We start from the raw sequence: 21,337 nt of genomic DNA on the forward strand, positions 1-21,337 counted from the left end.
GAAAAATAAAAATTCTGGCCTTGATTTCTAAACTATTCAGCGGCTGATAGAGCTGGGATTTCAGCAAAGCTGATGGAAAGAGGCTCCTGCTTCCCATCTTTCCCACTGCTGGGTTTTTCTTTCTTTCATTTCTTTGGACGGAGGAGTGTTCAGTCTTGTGAGCTGGGGCAGAACGCTTACGCACCTTATCAGCTGCTTCTGAGAAACGGGCCTCAGTCCCATGATCTGTGGGGTGGTTTCGTGGGTGAGTCACCAGGCTGCCAAAAGGCATGGAAGGGGACCTTTGTACATGGGTGGGGTTTGTCGGAAGGCAGTGAGGAGGGGAGACTCTGAACAACTTCCTTTTAAAAGCTCTGGGCAGTGTTACGGGCTCCATATCATAGTTACCTGCAACATAGCATACTTAGACCTTATTTTCTCTTGCCCTCTCTGCAATTGGCTGTGATTCCTGCACTACAGGGGGTTGGGCTAGATAACTCTGGGGGTCCCTTCCAACTCTACTATTATAGGATTCCTACACCCCCTTCTAGACATTCTGAACATATTCTGAATCACAGGCTAGAGGAGCAGAAATACAAACACAGCCCAGCTCCAAACAGATAATAAATATTTACCTTATAGAAATGATTCTGAAGTCCAGTTTCTGGAAACTGATGTGGGGAGAGAGCTTTTTTACTCAGACCCTGCTTTCTGGTTTCCCATAATGAGCATCTCGTGAGCCACCTTGAAAAGAGAATGCTGGACTGGATGGTTCCCCTTTGGCCTAATCCAGCAGGACTCTTCTCAAGCTCCTATGGAACCTCCAGCTGCAGAGGCAGTCTATCTCAGTTCCTAAGATTTTAGGGGCATTTGGCCCCTGTGAGAACTGGACTAGATGGACCAATGGCATGATCCAGAAGGCTATTCTTACATTCAGCCATTCTTAAGTTCTGCATCCTTGTTGTGCATTTGTGGAAAGTGTTTTCTCTCCCCCTCCTCTCCCTTTCTCCCCCATCCCCCCTGCTTTAGGAAAGAGGCAATGCCTCGCAGCCTGACTGGGAGGATGCAGCCAGCAGTCTGGGCCCACACCACTATTCCCCCCACCCTCCTGGAGCCCCCTGTTTCTGCCCTGCAGCAGTCAGGATAATTTTGCCTTCACATCTGTTCCTGAGTTATCTTTCACCAGGAGCAGATTATGGTCGTTAGCCTAAGTCTGTGTTCTCCAAACTTTTTTTCCCTCTGGGTCACACTTTCAGAATAAAAATTTGCTTGTGCCACACCCAATTTTTTATTGATAAGAAATGCATTGGACAGCAAAAAAGAAACAGCTCCTAGCAGTTCTTGATTATACCATAGAACAGGATTACTTTATAATATGATCATAGGATATGCAGAAAGCATAAAACAATGTGGCGACATAAGAACATGAATCATTCCCAAAATGTAATTATAAATGAGCCTCTTCCATATGTACCTTAAGTACATCTACAAACTCCATGAGAGGTGTGAACTTGCATTTGCCAGGTAATCTCATTTATATTAGGTCTAATTTGACGCAGACAAATTCTCATCTCCTCTTCAACACAAAGAAGCCTTCCTCTCTTCTGATCTTTCATACTGTTTCTGGGTTGTGTGTGTGTGTGTTCATACTATACTACTACACTGAAATGTTCAAATGTTTATTTGATTGCCCTTGAATTTTCCCCTCCACACTTGTCATCCTCTCCCGCCACACCAGTGTGGTGAGTCACACCCTTTGAGAGCCTAAGTTGATGTTCACTTCTTCCTTCTCCTTGCCTTCATCCCTCGATAACTCTTGCCATGGAATCATATCATAGAATAGTAGAGTTGGAACCATGAGGATCGTCATAGTTCAACTTGCTGCGGTGCAGAAATCTTGCCCAACTTGGGGCTCAAACCGACAGCCCCGAAATTAAGAATCTCATGCTGTACTGACTGAGCAAGTCCACCATAAATGATCATCTGCACCAAGTTTATTGTAGCCCCTATGACAATTAGGTTATCTATACCCAGATATGTACATGTGAGCACAACATTAGAAGCAGTTTTTAAAATGTCAGAAATGTTCCCCCCCCCGCAACATTTTGGATTTTTATAAAAACTGATTTTAATGTTTTGTTTTAATGATGTTACCTGCCCTGGGACCTTAAGGCGAAAAGTGGGATAACAACAACAACAATTGTGATTTCCGTATTGTAGGAGGTTGGGTTGTAACCATCATAACCATCATTGCTCTAATATCTTTCCTTCTCCTTTCTCAGGTTTGTGTCTGGAAAGGGACTGATCATCTACCCAGAAATTGGGGACAAGCTGGACATTATCTGCCCGAAGGCTGAGTCCTCCAGGCCCTATGAGTATTACAAGCTGTACCTGGTGAAGCGCGGCCAGGCAGACGCCTGCAGCACCATCATGGACCCCAATGTGTTGGTGACCTGCAACCGGCCTGACCAGGAGATCCGCTTCACCATCAAGTTCCAGGAGTTCAGCCCCAACTACATGGGCCTGGAGTTCAAGAGACACCAGGACTACTTCATCACCTGTGAGTCTCCCCGGCTGCACTGTTTGCCCTCTGGTCTTATTTTGCCCGACTACTTTTCATTAGTATATTCATATTTATATCCCGCCTTTTCCCACTGACAGGGACTCAAGGTGGCTTTATAGCTAAAAGAGAAATAGCTAGAAACAGAGAGGGGGAAAGGAACCATTAAAAAAGCAATCAAACATTAGTGTAATTTTTTTATATACAGGCGTCCCCCCACTTACGCGGGGGTTACATTCAGGGACTCCGCGCGTATATGGGAAATTTGTGTAACGTGGGGAGGGTTGCTTTTGAGAGACGCTGGGAAGCAGCACTCTTTCAGCTGATAACTGTCCATCCCATTCGCCTTCACCTGGGTTGCAATGTGCCCTTGCCTGCTTCTGATGATCAGAAACTGGATCTGGGGGTTTGTAGCTGAGTGGCTGCAGGTGCCCAGCGCTGCTACGGGGCCTCTCAGTGATTTCCCTGTTAGTCTCGGAAGTTGCTGGAGACGGGTTTCTTTTCATCTAGTTTCTCCCCCACCCTCAAGAAATAATGTTGCTGCCCTTCTTGTGGGGCGGCGAGAGAGAGGGCAAGGGAGGGCGGAGGGACTTTCGAACCCTGCCCAAGGAACACAATTGATACGAGCAAGGGAGGGAGGGGCTTGTGAAGGCATGGAGCATGCCCCCCCTGCAAGAGAACCCTGATAGCCGGGAAGAAGAAGGCCAAAGAGAGTGAGTGAGCGGGGGGGGCCGGCAGTGGGACACTTGGAGCGGCCGTGCAAGCTGTTTTCCCTGCTCCCCTGCTCTCTCCTGCTCTTTCGGCACCATTTCCTGGTTCAAATCATTTATTTATTTCGCAGTGACGCATGTAAATGCAGTTGCACTTGAGTGGAATGCGCATAATGGTGTGTGTGTGTGTGCGTGTGTGCGCGTGCGTGCCTGTATCTCTTGTCTGTCTATCTATCCAATATTTTTTAAAACACACACGTATTGTTACAATAAAAATATCACAGCACTAGCCCTTTCTTTAAAAACATTCTGTTCCCAAAATCCTGGTAAGCCCCAGCTCTGGCCTTAAACCTGTCCCAGCCCCAAACCTAATCCCAGTCCTAATCCTAAATCAGATGTAACACCACCCCTATTCACAAGCTGAAATGTGTGTTTATGTCCCATGCTTGCAGGCAGGGTCCAGAGTGAGTCTCTGGGCTGGGTCCCTGAAAGGTCCCTCTTGTCCCCCCCCCCCCCGCACCTCATGCACAGGTTGAATGGGGCTGGTCTTTAGCTATCAAGACCACCTAGAATGCAAAAATCACTGACTTTCAATGGCCTCTCAGCCTTTCCGCTCAGATTCAGCATAAAAAAGCACCATATCATTTCTTTGTGTTCTGTACGCTAAGGGGTGCTGCTCCGTCTGTCACAGTTTTGGCACGACCAGTGTGCATTGTTAGTATTAATCAAAAGTCACAATGTAAAAGTGGATTTCGTGTTGCAGGCTGTGGGTCTGAGGCATGTTTTTGGTCTGGACCAGTTAAAGCCCATTGGGCTAGAAGACTGAATGCTGGCTTTTCTTCCATAAGAACATAAGAACAGCCCTGTTGGACAAGGCCAAAAGAGGCCATCCTCTTCTTTCAGTGGCTAACCAGATGCCTCAATGGATGCTTTAGTTGAGATTTTTGCATTTCAGTGGGTTGGACTAGATGACCCACAGGATCCCTTCCATCTCTACAATTCTGTGACTCTATGAAACCTTCAGGAAGGGTTTGAGCACAAGAGCCCTTTCCCCTCCTGTGGTTCCCAGCAACTGTTATTAGGATGATTGCTGCCTCTGGCAGCAGAGCTGAGACTCTCTCATGGCTGGTGGCCATCAATGGCCCTCTCTCCCTCCGTGAATTTGCCCAGTCTTTTAAAGCCATCCAAGTTGGTGGCCATCACTGCTTCCAGGGGGCGGGGGGTGAGTGCCATAGTTTAACTGCACTGTGTGAAGAAGGACTTTCTTTTATCTGTCCTGAATGTTCCAACACAAGCTTCATGGGATGTCCATGAGTTCCAGTGTTAGAAAAGAGGGAGCAAAATATTTCTCTATCCCCTTCCTCCATGCTTTGCATCCATTTATAAACGTCTATCGCGTCTCTTCTATTGTCTTTTCTCCAAACCGAAAAGCCCCAAACGCTGCAACTGTTCCTCATAGGGGAGTCCATGTCATTTCCTTTTGGTGAAATGTCTCCACATATTTAGCAGGGGTAAATTGAATATGTGTTTGATTGAGAACAGTTGCAAAATTTGGGACTTTGTAGTTTAGAGAAAAGGTGTCATGATAGAACTCCCACCGTTCCTTGAAAGGCTTAGTTTCCAGGTCCTTCATCCTCTTGGCTGCCTTCCTCTTGCACACCTTCCAGCCGGTCATTATCCTCCTCCAGAACCAGACACAATATCTCTATCGTGCTGCCTCTGCTCCAAACCAAAAAGTCTGCTGCGTTGAGCCATCCCAGGCTGTCGTGAGGTCTAGAACAGACCCGAGCCTTGTGTTGCTCCTTGGGGTTTGCACAGCTGCCGTGCCGTTCAGCCCCCGCCACCTGCTTCAGTTATATGGCCGAGGGATGCTTTTCCGGAGAGAGTCTTACCCGCCCCCGCCCCCGCCCCACCCCCACTTCTGCTTGCCGGCTTCCCCACAGCTGCCATTGCTTCTCAAGAGCAAAGAGTCCCAGCGTGCAACATCTCTCTCAAGGGCTCCTTTATATGGGAGGAACAAGGACTTGTTAGATCTGGGATTTCCCTCCTAGCGAGGAAGCCAGCCTGGGGACTTGAGAGCATCTTAGGCGGGAGCAAAGACACAGCCTGCTGCTCGCTCACTTTTAGTTTGGAGGAAAGGTGTGGAAGAGGCAGCACAATAGAAGTTTATGAAATCATGCATGGCCTAGAGAAAGTGGAGAGAGAAAAAGCCCCCTCTCCCCCTCAAATGCTAGAACTCATGGACGTTCACTGAGGCGGTGTGTTGGGAGATTCAGGACAGACAGGAGGAAGGACTTCTTAGCACAGCGCATATTTAATTTGTGGAACTTGCTCCCCTAGGAAGACCCAATAGCCACCAATGTGGATGGCTTTGAAAGAAGATTAGACATGGGGGAGAGGGCAGTCAGTGGTATCCTCTTCTCACAGTGGCCCATCCAGATGCCTATAGGAAATTTCCAGGCAGGATTCGAGCACAATAACACTCTCCCCTCCTGCAGCTCCCAGCATCTGGCACTGAAGCATCGTAGCCTCTGATTGCGGAGACAGAACATTGCTATTGTTTCTAGTTAGTCATCAGCAGCCCTCTCCTCTGTGAATTCGTTCAGTCCTCTTTTAGAGCCAAGCAAGTTGGTGGCCATCACTGCCTCCTGCGTGAGGGAGTACCACAGGTTAACTATGTGCTGTGTTAGGACTTCTTGAATCTTCCAGATTTCTTTGTTTGCTGCTTTTCAAAGCAGCAGAGAAAAACAGGAACGCATCTCAGAATCAAACATTGCAAATGCAATTTCATAATAGCACCATGGGAAAACAACACAGTAGCAAATATATAACACATTGTAAACGAACAACATTTCAGCAGTGTAAATATAACAAGATTGCATTAACAACATAACACTTTCTGGCGGTCGTGAAAATGAAAAGCGGGCCTGTCAGTTTCACCTACATTCTGGGGTGAAGCCTATTGGGATACTTGTTTGGGGTGGAGAGCAGCAACAGGGGGCTCAATGTGATGAGCCTGATTGCGATGGGGGGGGGGGGAGGATGTGGGACTTAATGGCCATAGAGGTTTGTGGGTAGAACAATCAGAACAGCTTCCGTGGAGGCAAGCAGGGCATCACCTCCCCTTTCATTTTGGGCCCCACATCCCAGGATTTGACTGTTTGGAGGATTTAGGACACCTAAAAAGAAATCCATTATTTACTCAGAGCTTAGTTAATCTCTGGAACTCCCACCCACAGGAGGCAGGGATGGCCACCAATTTGGATGGCTTTGAAAGAGGATTTGAGAAATCTGTGGAGGAGAGGGCTGTTGAGATGGAGGCAGCATGGCTTTTGAATACCGCAAGTTGCTGGAAGCCACAGGAGGGGAGAGCATTGCCTCTCCTGCTCAGATCCTGCTTGCTGGTTTCCCATTGGAGCATCTGGCTGTTTAGGACAGAATGCTGGACTGTGTGGGCCATTGGCCTGATCCAGCACTTACGTTCAGATATTCATTGCTGAGGATTCTCTATTGTCAGCTGTTGTATCTCTTCTCCCCACACCTGTGGGTGATTGGTGGCCTGTTGTCTCTGTCTGTCTGCTCCAAGTAGAACGATGCCCTTTCTGCTGTGAGTAGGTCACTTCCTCGCAAAGGGCAGGTGGATCCTCAGGCAGAGGGGGAGCAGTGAAAGGTGAAGGGTCTGATGTGAAAGGTTGGGAAGCTGGCCTTTTGGATCCCTGTCAAATGCCTCCTCTCCAGTCTTCACCATATCAAGAGTTGCAGCAAGATCAGAAAAGGGCACCCTCAAACAATCAGATGACTCCCCCAAGATGAAAGGTTGCAGCATTTGGGACCTTTTAGCGCAGGGGAAAAGCGAAGAAGAGGCGGCACAATAAAGGTTTAAGAAATCATGCATAGCCTGAGGAAGGCGGGCAGAGAAAAGCTGTTCTCCTTTTCTTGTGACTCCAGAATTTGTGGACTTCCGGTGAGGCTGATTGTCGGAAGACTTAGGACAGACAAAAGAAAGTCCTCCTTCGTTAACCTATGGGACTCGCTGCTGCAGGAGGCAGGGATAGCCACCAACTTGGATTGTTTTAAAAGGGGATTGGATAGATTAATGGAAGAGGGGGCTATTGATGGCTACCAGCCACAATGGCTCTGCTCTGCTTCTATGGTTGGTGGCAGTAAGTCTTCTGATTATCAGTTGCTGGAAACCGCAGGAAGGGAGGGGCTCTTGTTCTCAAATCCTGCTTGCAGGAGTAGCTCAATCTCTTTAGCTTAACTTGTGTAATGTCAGGCTTTCTATTCAAGACCAGTAGAAATCTGGAACAAATATGGAGCCAGCGGTTCCTGCCTTCTGCAGGGCTAAGTGGAGGCAATGGACAGCGAGGGGCTTAGGAGATGGAAAGGAGTCGGAAGTTTGAACGGAACCCCTGAACACTTTCTGTAGAGCTATAGCACCTGCCTTGCAAGCAGAAACTCCCATCTTCAGTCCCTGTTGGCATCTCCAGTTGTGGCTGGGAGGGAGACCCCTGCCTGAAACCCTGGAGCACCATCGCTGCCAGTCAGTGTAGACAGTACTGAACTAAATGGACCAATGGTCTGACTTAGTACGAGGAAACTTCATATCTTCCTTTGCTATCTTAAAGGTAGCAAAAACTACTTAACATATAATGTACACCCAGAACAGCAGAAATGCTGTTTTGGGAGCTGACGGCAGCCAGGCCAAAATCTGTAATGCTCCAAATCTTACTGGAGAAAACCTGTCTTTTCATAACTTGTTTCTTTACAACTGCGAGGGGCTGGACATTTCCAGGAATTTCCAGGCCTTTTGCTTTGCAGGAACCCTGCATCATGGCGTTTGTAGGCTGAAATCTCACCCTGCGTTGTGGTGTTTATCGGGTGAAATCCGTTAAGCTGAGCTGCTGTTTTGAAGGCCCTGTATACTTTTGTATACAGGTGTCCCCTGCTTACATGGGGGTTATGTTCTGGGCCTCTGCGTGCATCACTGAAATTGCATAAAGTGGGGATCCCCCCCCCTTTAATAGAGAGCATGTGTGGGGGAGGAGAGAGACTTATTTGGGCAGCTGGGGTTGCTGCCTGGAAGTTTCTTGAGGCCTCTGCCCAGCATGCCTTCCCTCCATTCAGTGCCATCGCAGCAAGCGAGTGGCCAAGAGCGACTTCCAGGCAGCTGACCTGAGCAAGGGAAAGCATGCCGTTTCATTCAAATTCTTTACTTACTTTGCGGCGACCCTTGTAAAAGCAGTCGTGTGCAAGTAGAATGCGCGTTAAGTGGGGGAATGCCTGTATATTCTTTCCTCTAAGGGCAACCCAAGAGTTTAAGCAGTCCTGCAAAAGGGAAGCAGGGTGAGTGGATCCTCCATGGCAGTGCTTGCCCAACAAAGGCCCCCATAGCTTAGTGGTAGAGCATCGATCTTGAAGGCAGAAAAATCCCTTTCCCAATGGCATCTCCAGGTAGGGCTATAATAGACTTCTGCCTGAATCCCTGGCAAGCTATTGCTGCCAGTCAGTGTAGACAAGAGAAGCAAGGGTCTGACCCAGTATAAGGGAGCTTTCTATGTTCCTAGTCAGCTGAACCTGTTATTGAGAACTTTGAGGACTGGAATCTTACTTTATTCCTAGCAGAAGGGTCACAGTTCAGTGGTAGAGCATCTGCCTTGCAAGTTCAATCCCCAGTGGCATCTGCAGATAGGGCCGGGAGAGAGACCCCTTAACTGAAAACCTGGAGGGCCATTGCTGCCAGAAAGCATAGACAGTGCTGAGCAAGATAGACCAAGTACTCAATATAAGGCTGCTTCCTGTGTTCCTTTGTCTCTCGTCCTGTCTCATGCCTGACCTTAATCTTCCTTGACTTCTCCTCCTTGCATCCACTGAGCACTGATCCTCAGCCTCTGGGTGGGCCAAAGATCTTCGTCTGATCTCGGATCCCCCGCGAGTCCCAAGACCTCTCTGCTGCCAACTTCCAGAGATCGCCGTAAAAAGCAAGTCTGGACCACCCACGTTTTTGTCTTCCCCTGAAACCTCGAGAGATGTAAGCTCCTCTCCCCTTGCCTTTTCTATTACTGGCAGGATTTAAGCCCAGAGGAAGCTTAAAAGGAGGGTGGGCGGGGGCTGTTCTCTTCCGCTGTGCCCCCCGCCCCTGGTTTCCAAAACCCAGGTGGAGAATCTGCTGCATTTTCTGGACCATGGCAGTTTCCTGGGGCTCATCATTCTCTCACCTGCTGCCAAACACCCCGGGCACAGCTGTTACCCCTCTTCTCCTGCCGAGAACGTCAAAAAGGATATTGTGGAGTTGGAAAAGGTTCAGAAGAGGGCAACCAAAAACTATCAAGGGGATGGAGAGACTCTCCTATGAAGAATAGTTGCAGCATTTGAAAACAGGTTGTAGTGCAAATAAAAAAACCGTTGCGACATATGAAGAAATCTTGCAGTTTTTTGGACTTTTTAACTTAAAGAAAAGGTGAGGAAGAGGGGACACAATAGATGTTTATAAAATTATGCATGGAAGTTTATAAAATGCTCCTCTCTCATAGAATCATAGAATATTGTAGAGTTGAAAGGGATCACCAAGGGCCATCTAGTCCAGCCGCCTGCAATGCAGGAATCAACAAGCCCTGGCAGATGGCCATCCAACCTCTGCTTAAAAGCCTCCAATGAAGGAGAGCCCACTGCATCTTGAGGGAGTGCGTTCCACTATCAAACATCTCCCATTAGACTAGAACTGGTGGACATCCCATGAAGCTGAATATGGAAAGATTCTGGACAGATAGAGGAATGTCCCTTCTCACTGCAGCACAGAGTTAAACTCTGGAATTCCTAACCTCAGGAGGCAGTGATGTCCACCAGGATAGATGGCTTTAAAAGAGGATTAGGCAAATTCATGGAGGAGGGGAGGGCTATCAACCACAATGCTTCTGAGTCCTAGTGGCTGGAAGCCACAGGAGGGGAGAGAGCTGTTGTGCTCATGTCCTGCTTGTTGGTCTACCTTTGGAGCGTCTCTTTGGGGACTGAGAACGGGATGTTGGACTAGATGGGCTATTGGCCTGATCCAGCAGACAAGTTCTTCCTTGTGTTCTTCCAGAACCTCCAGTCCCAGGGGCAGTCTATCTAGATTTCGAGGCTCTTAGGGGTATCTGGCCACTGTGGGAACAGTTTTCTAGACTAGTTGGCCTCATCCAGCAGGCCCTTTTTATGTTCTCGTGTTTGAGGGCGCATCTTCCTCTTCCTTCTTCTTTCATTGCTTGGAGCTTGGATTTCCAAACAACCGGCAAGGCCTGCAAAAGCCTCATGTGACATTTTCTCCCCATCCTCTTGGAGTCCCCGAAACATCAAGCTTCTGAATGCTAAACGGCTTTCATTAAAAGGCTTCTTTTCTCCAAGGTGTTAGGCAAGGAGGCAAGGGAGAGGATTTTTCTTTTTAATTTGCTTCCTTGAAAAGAAATGCAAAGGTCCTGGCAAGTTGCAGTGAGCGCACGGGCCAAGTGGTTCGACGGAGCCAAGACGATCAAGTGTGAGAGGATGCTTGATTTGGACGTCTGTCCGGTGGTCAGTTCCTGAAAGGGAACCACGAAGCTTAAGCCTGCCGGGAAGGTGGTGCTCTTTCCTTCCTTGGAGGTTTCTAAATAGAGGTCGGATGGCCATCTGTCAGGATTTTTGAGCTGGGATTCCTGCATTGTGTGTGGAGGGGTTCAACTAGAGGACCCTTGGAGATCCCTTCCCACGCTTCAGTTCTGTTATTCTTTCCCAGTTCCCTGCCCTTCTGAACATGGCCCCAAACAATGCACCCTGCAACGAGATGTTCTGGCTGACACCACCTTGAACTTCTGCGAAGGCTTTGCTTTGCGAGATACCAAGGTTTTTGAGGAAAAGCACTCCCTCTCGCCCCGGTTTTTAGTTTATTTTGGATCCCCTCCCCCTTCAAGAGGTTCCCGGCATAGCTTTCCAGAAGTGAAAATTACCGGAAAACAAATAAGCATTCAGATACCACAAAGTAAGATAAAAGCAAACTGCAGGATTTTAAGAGTTTGGAAAGTTGCCCCCTTCTTCTTTTTAAAGGTCTCTGTCTTCAGATATCTGAAGGGCTGTCATGTGGAAGGTGGAGCAAACTTGTTTTCTTCTGCTCTAAAGGGGAGGACCAAAACCAATGGATTCAAATTGCAAGAAAGGAGATTCTGACTAAATACTAGGAAGAACTTTTTGAGGGTAAGAGCTGTTCAATAGCGGAACACACAAGCTCAGGAGGTCATGGACTCTCCTCCTTAGAGGATTTTAAGCAGACGTCAGATGGCCGGCCACCTGTCAGGTATTCATGAGATGTGATTTCTGCATTGCAGGGGGTTGGGCTAGATGACTCTTGGGGTCCTTTCCAACTCTTGGCTGCCCTCCTCTGCACAGCTTGTCAGTATCCTCCTTAAAGCGGGGTGCCCAGAACTGTACATAGGACTCCAGGTGGTGTGTGGCCAAGGCAGAATAGGTTGCTATTCGTTCCCTTCATATGGACACTAAACTTTTGTTGATCAAGCCTAGGATTGCATGAGCCATTTTTGCTGCTGCATCACACTGTTGACTCATGTGAAGCTTGTAGTCTCTGCTAAGACCACCAGATCCTTTCCACCTGTGCTGCTGTCAAGGGAGGTGTCCCCCATCATATAGTTGTTCATCTGATTATTTCTGCCTAAGAAATAATCTGTCTGTGCCGAAATGCATTTTGAGCATCTCTGGTTCCTAAGCTGAGAGGCCGCGGTCCTTTCAAAATGGACTGCAATGTTGCAATTCTAATGTTGAAAATTATTTTACACATTTGCAATTAATTGTGATTCCTGCATTGTCTAGATGACCCTTGGAGTCCCTTCCAACTCTACTGTTCTGTGAGTGTGTGTTTTAAGGGATTCATCCCATGCCTTTTGGTAAAATTCCCAGGGTGCCTTGCAGAATGTAGAAACGCAATTGGAACTGATGCAGAACATGGAAATGAAAAATTTGCTAAATCACCAAGAAAAAGTATTTGCTTGCACGCACCCCTTAAATATTCAGTTGGATGAGATAAAGGATGAAGGCTCCTGAAGGCAGATGCAAATGTCAGTGCCCATCAGGGTGTTTGAAGTCCAACTGGTGAGGAAATGTAGTGTATTTATATTTAATTAAATAGCTTGCAGGCTGATGTTCTATGAAAACGGTCAGCATGGCATTTAAACTATCAAATGTCTGAATCTAGCCCAGGAAATGAATTGTTGAACACGCTTTAAAATGGGCAAAGCAGAAGACACTGCTTAAAGGAAGAGCCCTCTGGATCAGGCTAATGGCTTATCTGGTCCAGCACCCTGTCCTCACAGTGGCCAGCCAGATGCATCAAGAGGAAACCCACAAGCAGGATTTGAGCACAAGAGCCCTCTCCCCTCCTGTGGTTTACAGCAACTGATATTCAGAAACATTTATTTTCTCTCTGGCTTTGGAGGCAGAGCATAGCCATCCTGGCTAGTAGCCATTGATAGTGTGATTCTCCTCCATGAATTTGCCCAATCCTCTTGGTTTGTAGCCATCACTGCCTCCTGTGGAAGTGAGTTCCATACATTAACTCAGAAGGACTTCCTTTTATCTGTCCTGAATCTTCCAATATTCGGCTTCATTAGATGCCATGATTTCTAGTGTTCGCATCCTGCTTGTGGAGTTCCCGCTGGGGCATCTAGTTGGCCACTGTGAGAAGAGGATGCTGGACTTGATGGACCATTGGCCTGATCCAGCAGGCTCTTCCTTTCTTTTTATGGATCTTCCAGGTCCAGTGGCAGTCTACCTAGATTCCTTGGGCCATTTGGCCATTGTGAGAACAGGTTGGATGGGCCATTGGCTTGATCCAGCAATCTCTTCTTATTTTCTTGGGTCCGGGAGCCCAAAGGAATTTCCTGTCTGAAATACCTTTCTCCCCAGCTGTTTTGGTACAGATTTCTTGTAGGACCTAAACTCAGAAAAAATTTCATATGATTTACTTAATGATTTTGTTGGGTTTGATCTGAATGCAAAGGAAAGGGAAAGATGTGTGGAGTTTTGCCTCTGCTCTACCTGCGCCTTTAAAAGTACCCAGACAGCTTGCACAGCTGCAAGAGTCATTTAGCCCCATAAAAAGGCCAGCAGCTTGGATTTTGCTGCAGCCACGGCACGTTAATGGTGCGCTGGAGCCCAAATCATAACAGAGACCTGCTAAAGGGAACCTGGGAGGCAGCTCAGAATGCTTAATTTTGTCCAAAGCTTACTGTTTAAGAGCCCCCTTACATTTTATCTTTCGCCAAGCGTTCTACGTTCCAAATCTTCCAACCTGCCCAGATCACATTTTGCTTTGAAAGATGGAAATAACACACGCAAACCCCACCCCAAAGTTTTAGTTTCACTGAGTGTGTGGGGAGGAGGGACTGTGCAAGTCTGCACTGATGCACTCATAGAATGGCACCACTGTAGAGTTGGAAGGGACCCAAGTGTCACTTAGGCCAACCTCATGCAATGCAGGAATCACAGTTAATAATCCAGACAGATGGCCATCCAACCTCTTGCATTTTTATGGAAACCATAGAAAAGGAGTTAGGCTCTTATGCTCGGATCCTGCTTGTAGGTTTTCCATTGGGGCATCTGGTTGGCCACTGTGAGAACAGGGTGTTGGACTAGATGGGCCATTCAGGCTTTTCTGATGTGCTTATGTGGTACCCAAGTGGTGTAGTGCTTAGAGTGTCTGGCTTGAACCTGGGAGAGACCAGGGTTCCAATCCCCACTCGGCCACGAAGCTCACTGAGTAGTGCGACCTTGGGGGCAAGTCTCTGCCTCTTGGCCTAAGCTGCCTCTCAGGATTGTTGTGTGGATGAAAGGAGGAAGAGAAACATGTGCACCACCTTGAGCTCCTTGGAGGAAAAAAGGAGGGCTACATAAAAGGCAAAGGGACCCCTGACCATTAGGTGCAGTCGTGACCGACTCTGGGGTTGTGGCGCTCATCTCGCTTTATTGGCCAAGGGAGCTGGCGTACAGCTTCCGGGTCATGTGGCCAGCATGACTAAGCTGCTTCTGGCGAACCAGAGTAGCGCACAGAAATGCCGTTTACCTTCCCGCCAGAGCAGTACCTATTTATCTACTTGCACTTCGTGCTTTCGAACTGCTAGGTTGGCAGGAGCAGAGACCAAGCAACGGGAGCTCACTCCGTCACGGAGATTCGAACTGCCGACCTTCTGATCGGCAAGTCCTAGGGTCTGTGGTTTAACCCACAGCGCCACCCGCGTCCCTGGAGGGCTACATACATATGCAATAAAATAAAACAGGTAATATGTTCTTACTCGTTAATGTAGTTCTCGGGAGGCAAAAGTGCTTCTGTGGATGATAGCATGATGCTTACTTAGCAGGTTTCTTTGTGAGAACATAAGGAGTGTCTGCTGGATCAGTCCAATGGCCTATCTTGTCCAGAACTCTCTTCTCACGGGGGCCAGCCAGATGCCCCAATGGAAAACCCACAAGCAGGATCTGAGCCCAAGAGACCCTCTCCCTTCCTGCAGTTTCCAGCAACCCGTGTTCAGAAGCATTGTTGCCTCTGACCATGTAGGCAGAGCCTAGCAACTGTGGCTAGGAGCCATTGATAGCCCTCCCCTCCTCCATGAATTTGTCTAATCCTCTATTCAAGACATCCGGCTTGGTGGCCACCACTGCCTCTTACGGGAGCAACTTCCATAGTTTATGCACGAATAAGTGATTTCTTTTCTCTGTCCTGAATCTTCCGACATTCAGCTTCATTGGATGTCCATGAGTTACAGTTTTAGGAAGCGGCTGCATGCGGGTGGGCGGGCTTCTCTCCCTCCACTTTCTCCAGGCTGGTCATCATTGTATAAGCTTCTGTCATGTCGCCTCTCCAGCACCTTTTCTCTAAACTGAAAAGCCCCATACGCTGTAGTTTTTCTTCACATGCTGCAACCTTCCCCCCACATGGGCATTGTTCCGTCCTCTCTATCATCTCGGTTGCCCTTTTCCGAACCTTTTCCAGCTCTGCGAGTTCAGGCATCAACAATGCTGATGTCCATGCTTTGTGTGGCCCAGCGCACTCCCTCCTGTTTCTGCCTCTGCCCTGTGCGCTTTCCGTGTCTAGAAGAATTATCACCCCGGTGCTTCCAAGCAGGGAAAGTGAAGAGAAGTGACCCATGTGATTTGGCTAGAATTCATTTCATGCCTTGCGCTGTAGCCTTAAAAAAAAAAGAGAAGAAGAATGCCCTACCTGCCTTCGGGAGCCTTTGTCCTTTATCTCAACCTCTAATTTAAAAGTGCGTTCTCTAACAGAAGTGTCTAGCAAGAAGAGCTGCCTTTTTCTGCCACCAGGAAAAGCGTCCAGCAAAAAAGCTAAACTGTGAAGCTCTAGCAGTGAGCCAATTATGGTAGAAATTCACTGTCCCATCTCCCCCAGCTACTGTTTTCCACCCAAATGACCTTATAAAACAATTGCTTATGTTGTTGCTGTTAGATTTAGAATTATAGAATTGTTGGAAGGGACCCCCCCCCCCCCAGGTCACGTAGTCCAACCATGTGCGGTGTCAGAATTGCAACCAAAGAATCCCCAATGGATGGCCATCTAACCTGTTTAAAAACATCCAAGGAAGGAGAGTCCACCACCTTCTGAGGTCATAGAAGCGTAGAATTGTAGAGTTGGAAGGGGACCCCCAAGGGCCATCTAGTCCAACCCCCTCCAATGCAAGAATCACAGCTAAATAGAAGTTATATAAAAATACAGATACAATTATAAATAAAATATAAATGTAATTTCAATGCAACATTCTTTGCTGTCTATCCTTTTTTTTTTTTTGCTGCAAGATTAGATGAGTGTATATATTTATTTTTTCACACATTCATTTTTGGGATACATGTGCAAATAACTGCTACTGTCCTGAGTTTTATTGTGTTGTTACCTTCCTTAGTGGGTGGAGCATGCAGACCACTATTCTGAATACAGTCGTACCTCTTGCTACGTTTGTTTCAGGTTAAATCTTTTCAGGTTGCGTCCCACGGCAACCCGGAAGTACCGGAAAAGGTTGCTTCCAGGTTTCGCTGCTCATGCATGCGCAGACACTCAAAATGACATCATACGCATGCACAGAAGCGGTGAGTCGCGACCCGTGTACGCGCAGACGCAGGTTGCGTTCTGCTCAGGTTGCAAATGGGGCTCCGGGACCTCACATCAAAAAGGAAATAGTGGAGTTGGAAAGGGTTTAGAAAAGGGCAACCCAAATGATCATTTTGGAGAAAAGCAAATAAGAGGCAACATTATAGAAGTTTATAAGCTTATGGATGGCATGGAGAATTTTTTTTCCTTGGCCCCCTCATAACACTAGAACTTTGTGGACATCCAATGAAGCTGAATGTTGGAAGGTTTAGGACAGATAAAAGGGAAGTCCTTCTTGGCCCAGCACATAGTTAACCTTTGGAAGTTGCTTCCACAGGGGGCAGTGATGGGTATAAAAGAGGAATGGACACATTTATGGGGGAGAGGGCTACTGGTGGCTATAGCCATGATGGCTATGTTCTCCCTCCATCGTTGGAGGCAGCAATGCTTCTGGTTAGCAATTGCTGGAGACCTAGGTTTTGGGGGTGGGGAGAGTGCTCTTGTGCTTAAATCCTGCTTTTGGATTTCCCATTAAGGTATTTGGTTGGCCTCTGTGGGAACAGGAGGGTGGAGCATATGGGTCACTGGCTTGATCCAGCAGCTGAACCCTTCTGATGTTCTTATGGAACCTCCAGGTCCAGAGGCAGCCTATCTTGATTCCTAGGTTCTTGGTGTGTTTGGCCATTGTGAGAGCAGCATGCTGGACTAGGTGGGTTAGTGGCCTGATTCAGCAAGATCCTATGTACTTCGTTGCTTTGAGCAAAACAGCAGCTGATCTCTCTGTTGCTCCCAGCTAGGGAGTCCTGCTTACCATTCAGATCTTTGGTCGAGATCTGCCTTCTGTCTGGGAAATCTTTTAGAAGGAGTCCATATCGGTGGAACCACTCCATTTCTCCAGTTCTCTGTGACCCTGTTTCTCTGCCTCTCCCTCCCTGGGCATTGAGCAGATGAGCTTGTAATCAGAGAAGGAGCCTTTGTCGACCGCACTGGCATTGTGGTTTTAGTTCTGCCTCCCCGAACCAGGAGGTCTGCGGTCTGTGGATGGTGGCTTCGTCCAGCCTATCAAGAGTGAGAGATTCCATCTGGGTTGCTCCGGTCTGGACTGGTGATTGTGGAGGGGAGAGGGGAGAGGGGTGACAGAGAGTTGAGCTGCCCTCTGTTCTGCAATTACAGCCACTTTGGAAAACTGGTGGGTTTACATTCACAAAAGATGTCAGAGTTAGCAGTGACTGCGTGCAAGTTAAACTTTGGGCACCATAATACAATGGTCGAGGTTGTTCCACAGAAAGCTACAGGTCAGTTTCTGCTAAAATATAGTGGAGTTCTTCTTAGAGTTATAGAATGGTGGGATTGGAAGGTAAGAGTCATCAAGTCCAACCCCCTGCATTAGTGGGAAATCAGCACCAAAAGACCATGGAGAGGAGCATTGCTGGATCAGGCCAAAGGAGGCCCACCTAGTCCAGCATCCTGTTCTCACATTGGCCACCTAGAGGCCCCACTGGGAAGCCCATGAGCAGGACTCAATTTTATTTTCAAAAGAGAGATTGGATGCACGTCTGCCAGGAATCCTTAGCCATGATTCCAGCGATTCAGGGGGTTGGACCAGATTGCCCTTGGAGGTTCCATTCCAATTGTATGCCTCTACTGGCCCTTTCCTCCTCCTGCTCCTTCTCCTCTCTGCACAGTCCCACCCTTAGTTCTGTGTCTGGGATGCATTTGCTGGAGCCTGAATACTGGAAGCTGACCGAGAGGTCGGTTGCTTCCCCACCCACCCGCTTTTTTAAAGAAAACCTCTCTCTTGTATTCTTGCTGCATTTGAACGAACTTAGACACCATTGGGATTCATTTTTGGATGGCATATATATTGACCTGCATGTGCAAATTGAGATGGATGTGTGTATGCTGTTGATTGTGAATGCAAGCATGAGTTGGGGTTGTGTTTGTGTGTTTTGCGGGGGTTGCGTTCCAGGTCGTTGCGTGCATCAGTGGTCTCGCGTAACCCAGTTCCGCCCCCTTCCAGGACCGAAAGCGATGTATGCGTCAGTGGATGTCACACGTGCAAAAATGGCTGCCGCCTGTAATGTATTTGCAGGGCTTTGTTTGTTGTTTTTTTAATCACTTTCCTACACCTTAAGGTATCCCAACAAGATTCTGATTTGAACCTAGATTTCCACCCCACCCCAAGTGCCTGACACTCCATCTGCTTCAGTGCCCTAGTTAACTGGAGATATCTGAATTGGCCCAAGCTTTAATTGCATTCCGTCAGGACTACTGTGACACATTCTATGTGGTACTGCCTTTGAAAAGTGCTTAGAAACTGCCTGGGGCTGATTATAGGAGCTCCTTTGCTGCAACCGTTCCAATGGCTACCAGTCTGCTCCCAGCCACAATTCAAAGGGATAGTTAAGACCTATATCTGGAAAGCAGGGTATCTCATGAATCTGCCTGGGCATTGAGATTTTTGGAGGTGGCTTTTCTCTCAGACCTACCCCTCTCACAGGCATGATTGGTGAGGATGTGGGACAGGGCCTTCTTAGTGGCTGCTCTCTCGCAACTTAGGACCTCCCTCCTTAGAGAAGCCAGGCTGGCTCCCTCCTGGCTATCCTTCCACTAGCAGGCAAAGCCCTTCTTCTGGGTTTGTGGGAACTGAGTGCTTTTTAAGGAAAGGGCATTTTAATAGTGCTTTGCCGTTTTTACTAACGTTATTTCAATAAACTGATCTTTTCAATTCTGTTGTGCTTTAGTTACTTTTGAACTGTTATATTTTACATGTTTTTCATTTTCTGTGTTTTACCTGTGGGTTTTTCTTTCTTTTTTTTAAGAAAACAATTTTTATGAAACTGGAGGTTTCTAAGCAGATGTTGGGTGGCCACCTGTCAGGGATTTTTAGCTGTGGTTCCTTCATTACAGGGGGTTGGACTAGATGATACTTGGGTGTACCATTTGAAATCCCTGGAGCGCTAGTGCCACTGCTGCCAGCCATACCTTCTCTCCCTTTGCACACCACACCTGTGAGTGTCTCTGTGCCCCATGCAGTGCCTCCATTGGTGCCACCTGCAAGAGATCAATACCTGAGATCTCTCCTTCTTTTGCACCATCTCCCCCCTCCAATTTTTAAATTATTATTTTCCCATATTTATGCAAGAAGCAACAATCCGTTTTCAACCACCCCACCTGCTGCAGAAGCACCAAATGCCTATTTAATTACTTTTCAGTTGTTAAGATAAGGTATCATTCCACCAGTTCTGTTCTCAGAGGCCCATAACCATGTTTTCCTGCGTTGCAGGTGTGTTGATTGATTGTAAACAGGTCTGCATTTTCATTTGGTTCCTGCATTGCAGGGGGTTGGAGTCGATGACCCTTGGGGTCCCTTCCAACTATACAATTCTGTTGTTCAATACCATGAAATAGTAAGCTGTGCAGCAGTCGATCAGAGGAGCAATGAGATCCTTATGGGGAAATTGTTGAGACGTTTCTGAGTAGTACAATATAGAGGTGCTATTTTGGCATCCAAAGGGATATTTTGTTTTGTGATAAGGCATGTGATAAGACTTTGGGGCATTGCCACTTTTAACACCACCATTTGTGGATGAATGAGTCAGTGATGTGCAATTTCTCTAACGCATGGCTGATCATTTCCAGTTATGTACTCTATGTTGGCTGAGTTCAAGGCGTTACTATTAATATATAAAGTCCTTAAGAACTGAGGACCAGTTTACCTGTGAGATCACCATGTCCCACTTACTTGACCACTTCAGTCGGCGAAACTGGCACCGTTACAGCTGTCACATAATGCCCATTCAGCGCCTGTGATAATTTGTTCTTTTAGTATGGTAGAACCTATACACTTTGGAACATTTTTTGTTTAGGCAAGGCGACTTAATTTTGTAGAATGTAGATGTTTTTAATTCTGTTTTCAGTTTACTGTTGAGTTTATGTTTTGAAAGAATTACAAGAGCCACTTTTAAGGTTCTTTCCCCTGATGGTGTTATTATGGGTTTGTAAACCCCTTTGAGAGTTTTTTAAAGCAAGCAAGCTGTGTATAAATTCTGAAGTAAACAAACGAACAAATTTGACTTAGTAATAATATGGGTGGGTGGGGTGTGTAGCATCACCTTAACCCTTACTTAATCTCCTCTTGCTTTGCAGCTACATCCAATGGGTCTCTGGAGGGTTTGGAGAACCGGGAAGGCGGGGTCTGCCAGACACGCTCCATGAAGATCATAATGAAAGTGGGCCAGGGTGAGTTGCCAAGCCTTTGCATGCGATTTCTCCTGCGGTTTGGGAACTTGGTCAAGAATCAGTCCTCGGGGCTGGCTGTGGGCACCTGATTCTTGCATTGCAGGGGGTTGGACTAGATGACCCTTGGGGATCCCTTCCAACTCTGCGATTCTATAAAACAGGGTGGTTTAACATGCATGCAAGACCTTTTCTTGTGGACTAGGGAAGAGGGCAGTCTTCGGGCTGCTCTATCCTGCAGCATCTTTGCAGGGTGCCTCCACAGCCAGCTCCAAGGAAGGGAATCTGCACTCCTGGGGCTTCTGTGGTGGTAGCTCTGCTGGTTTCTCCTCTCCTTCTGAAGGCACAACTTTGATCGAGGAAGTTACTGGGAAGAAGGGCTCCTTCCTTCCAAAAACAATGCATGCTTGTAAACCCACTCACCCTGCTCAAATGTAAGCAGCCAATTAGGAATGCAAATAACAATATTAATAAGAATACTGAGGAGTCAGTGGGAGCTTCTGCCTTAATGCATGTGTCCAAGGTGTCGTAAGGAAGACCTCATCTCGTTAATTGTTCTGTTTGTATTGCACATACCTGCCCTCTGGGAAATCTGAGGAATACCTCACAAGAGTGAGGGAGATTACAGCTAAAGCCACACAGTAAACTAGCAGCAATTGAAGGGCAGTTATGTGTAAAAGGCAAAGCAACAGGGCCCCCACCAGCAGCTGAAGGCTTTCCTCCCTCCGGACTTTG

The 21,337-nt window shown here is 47.4% G+C and overlaps 1 protein-coding gene across 1 annotated transcript in view; it reads left to right on the forward strand.

The window, feature by feature from the left end:
• Positions 1-21,337, forward strand: part of EFNB1 (ephrin B1) — a 67,181-nt gene that overhangs the window by 40,297 nt on the left and 5,547 nt on the right. Inside the window, exons 2-3 of the mRNA XM_081897926.1 lie at positions 2,262-2,539; positions 20,513-20,605. Coding sequence (XP_081754052.1) covers positions 2,262-2,539; positions 20,513-20,605 — 371 coding nt within the window. The remainder of the gene's footprint in view (positions 1-2,261; positions 2,540-20,512; positions 20,606-21,337) is intronic.

This window comes from Podarcis melisellensis, assembly GCF_964234715.1.
Source record: "Podarcis melisellensis genome assembly, chromosome: Z".
In the NCBI taxonomy this organism is placed as follows: Eukaryota; Metazoa; Chordata; class Lepidosauria; order Squamata; family Lacertidae; genus Podarcis; species Podarcis melisellensis.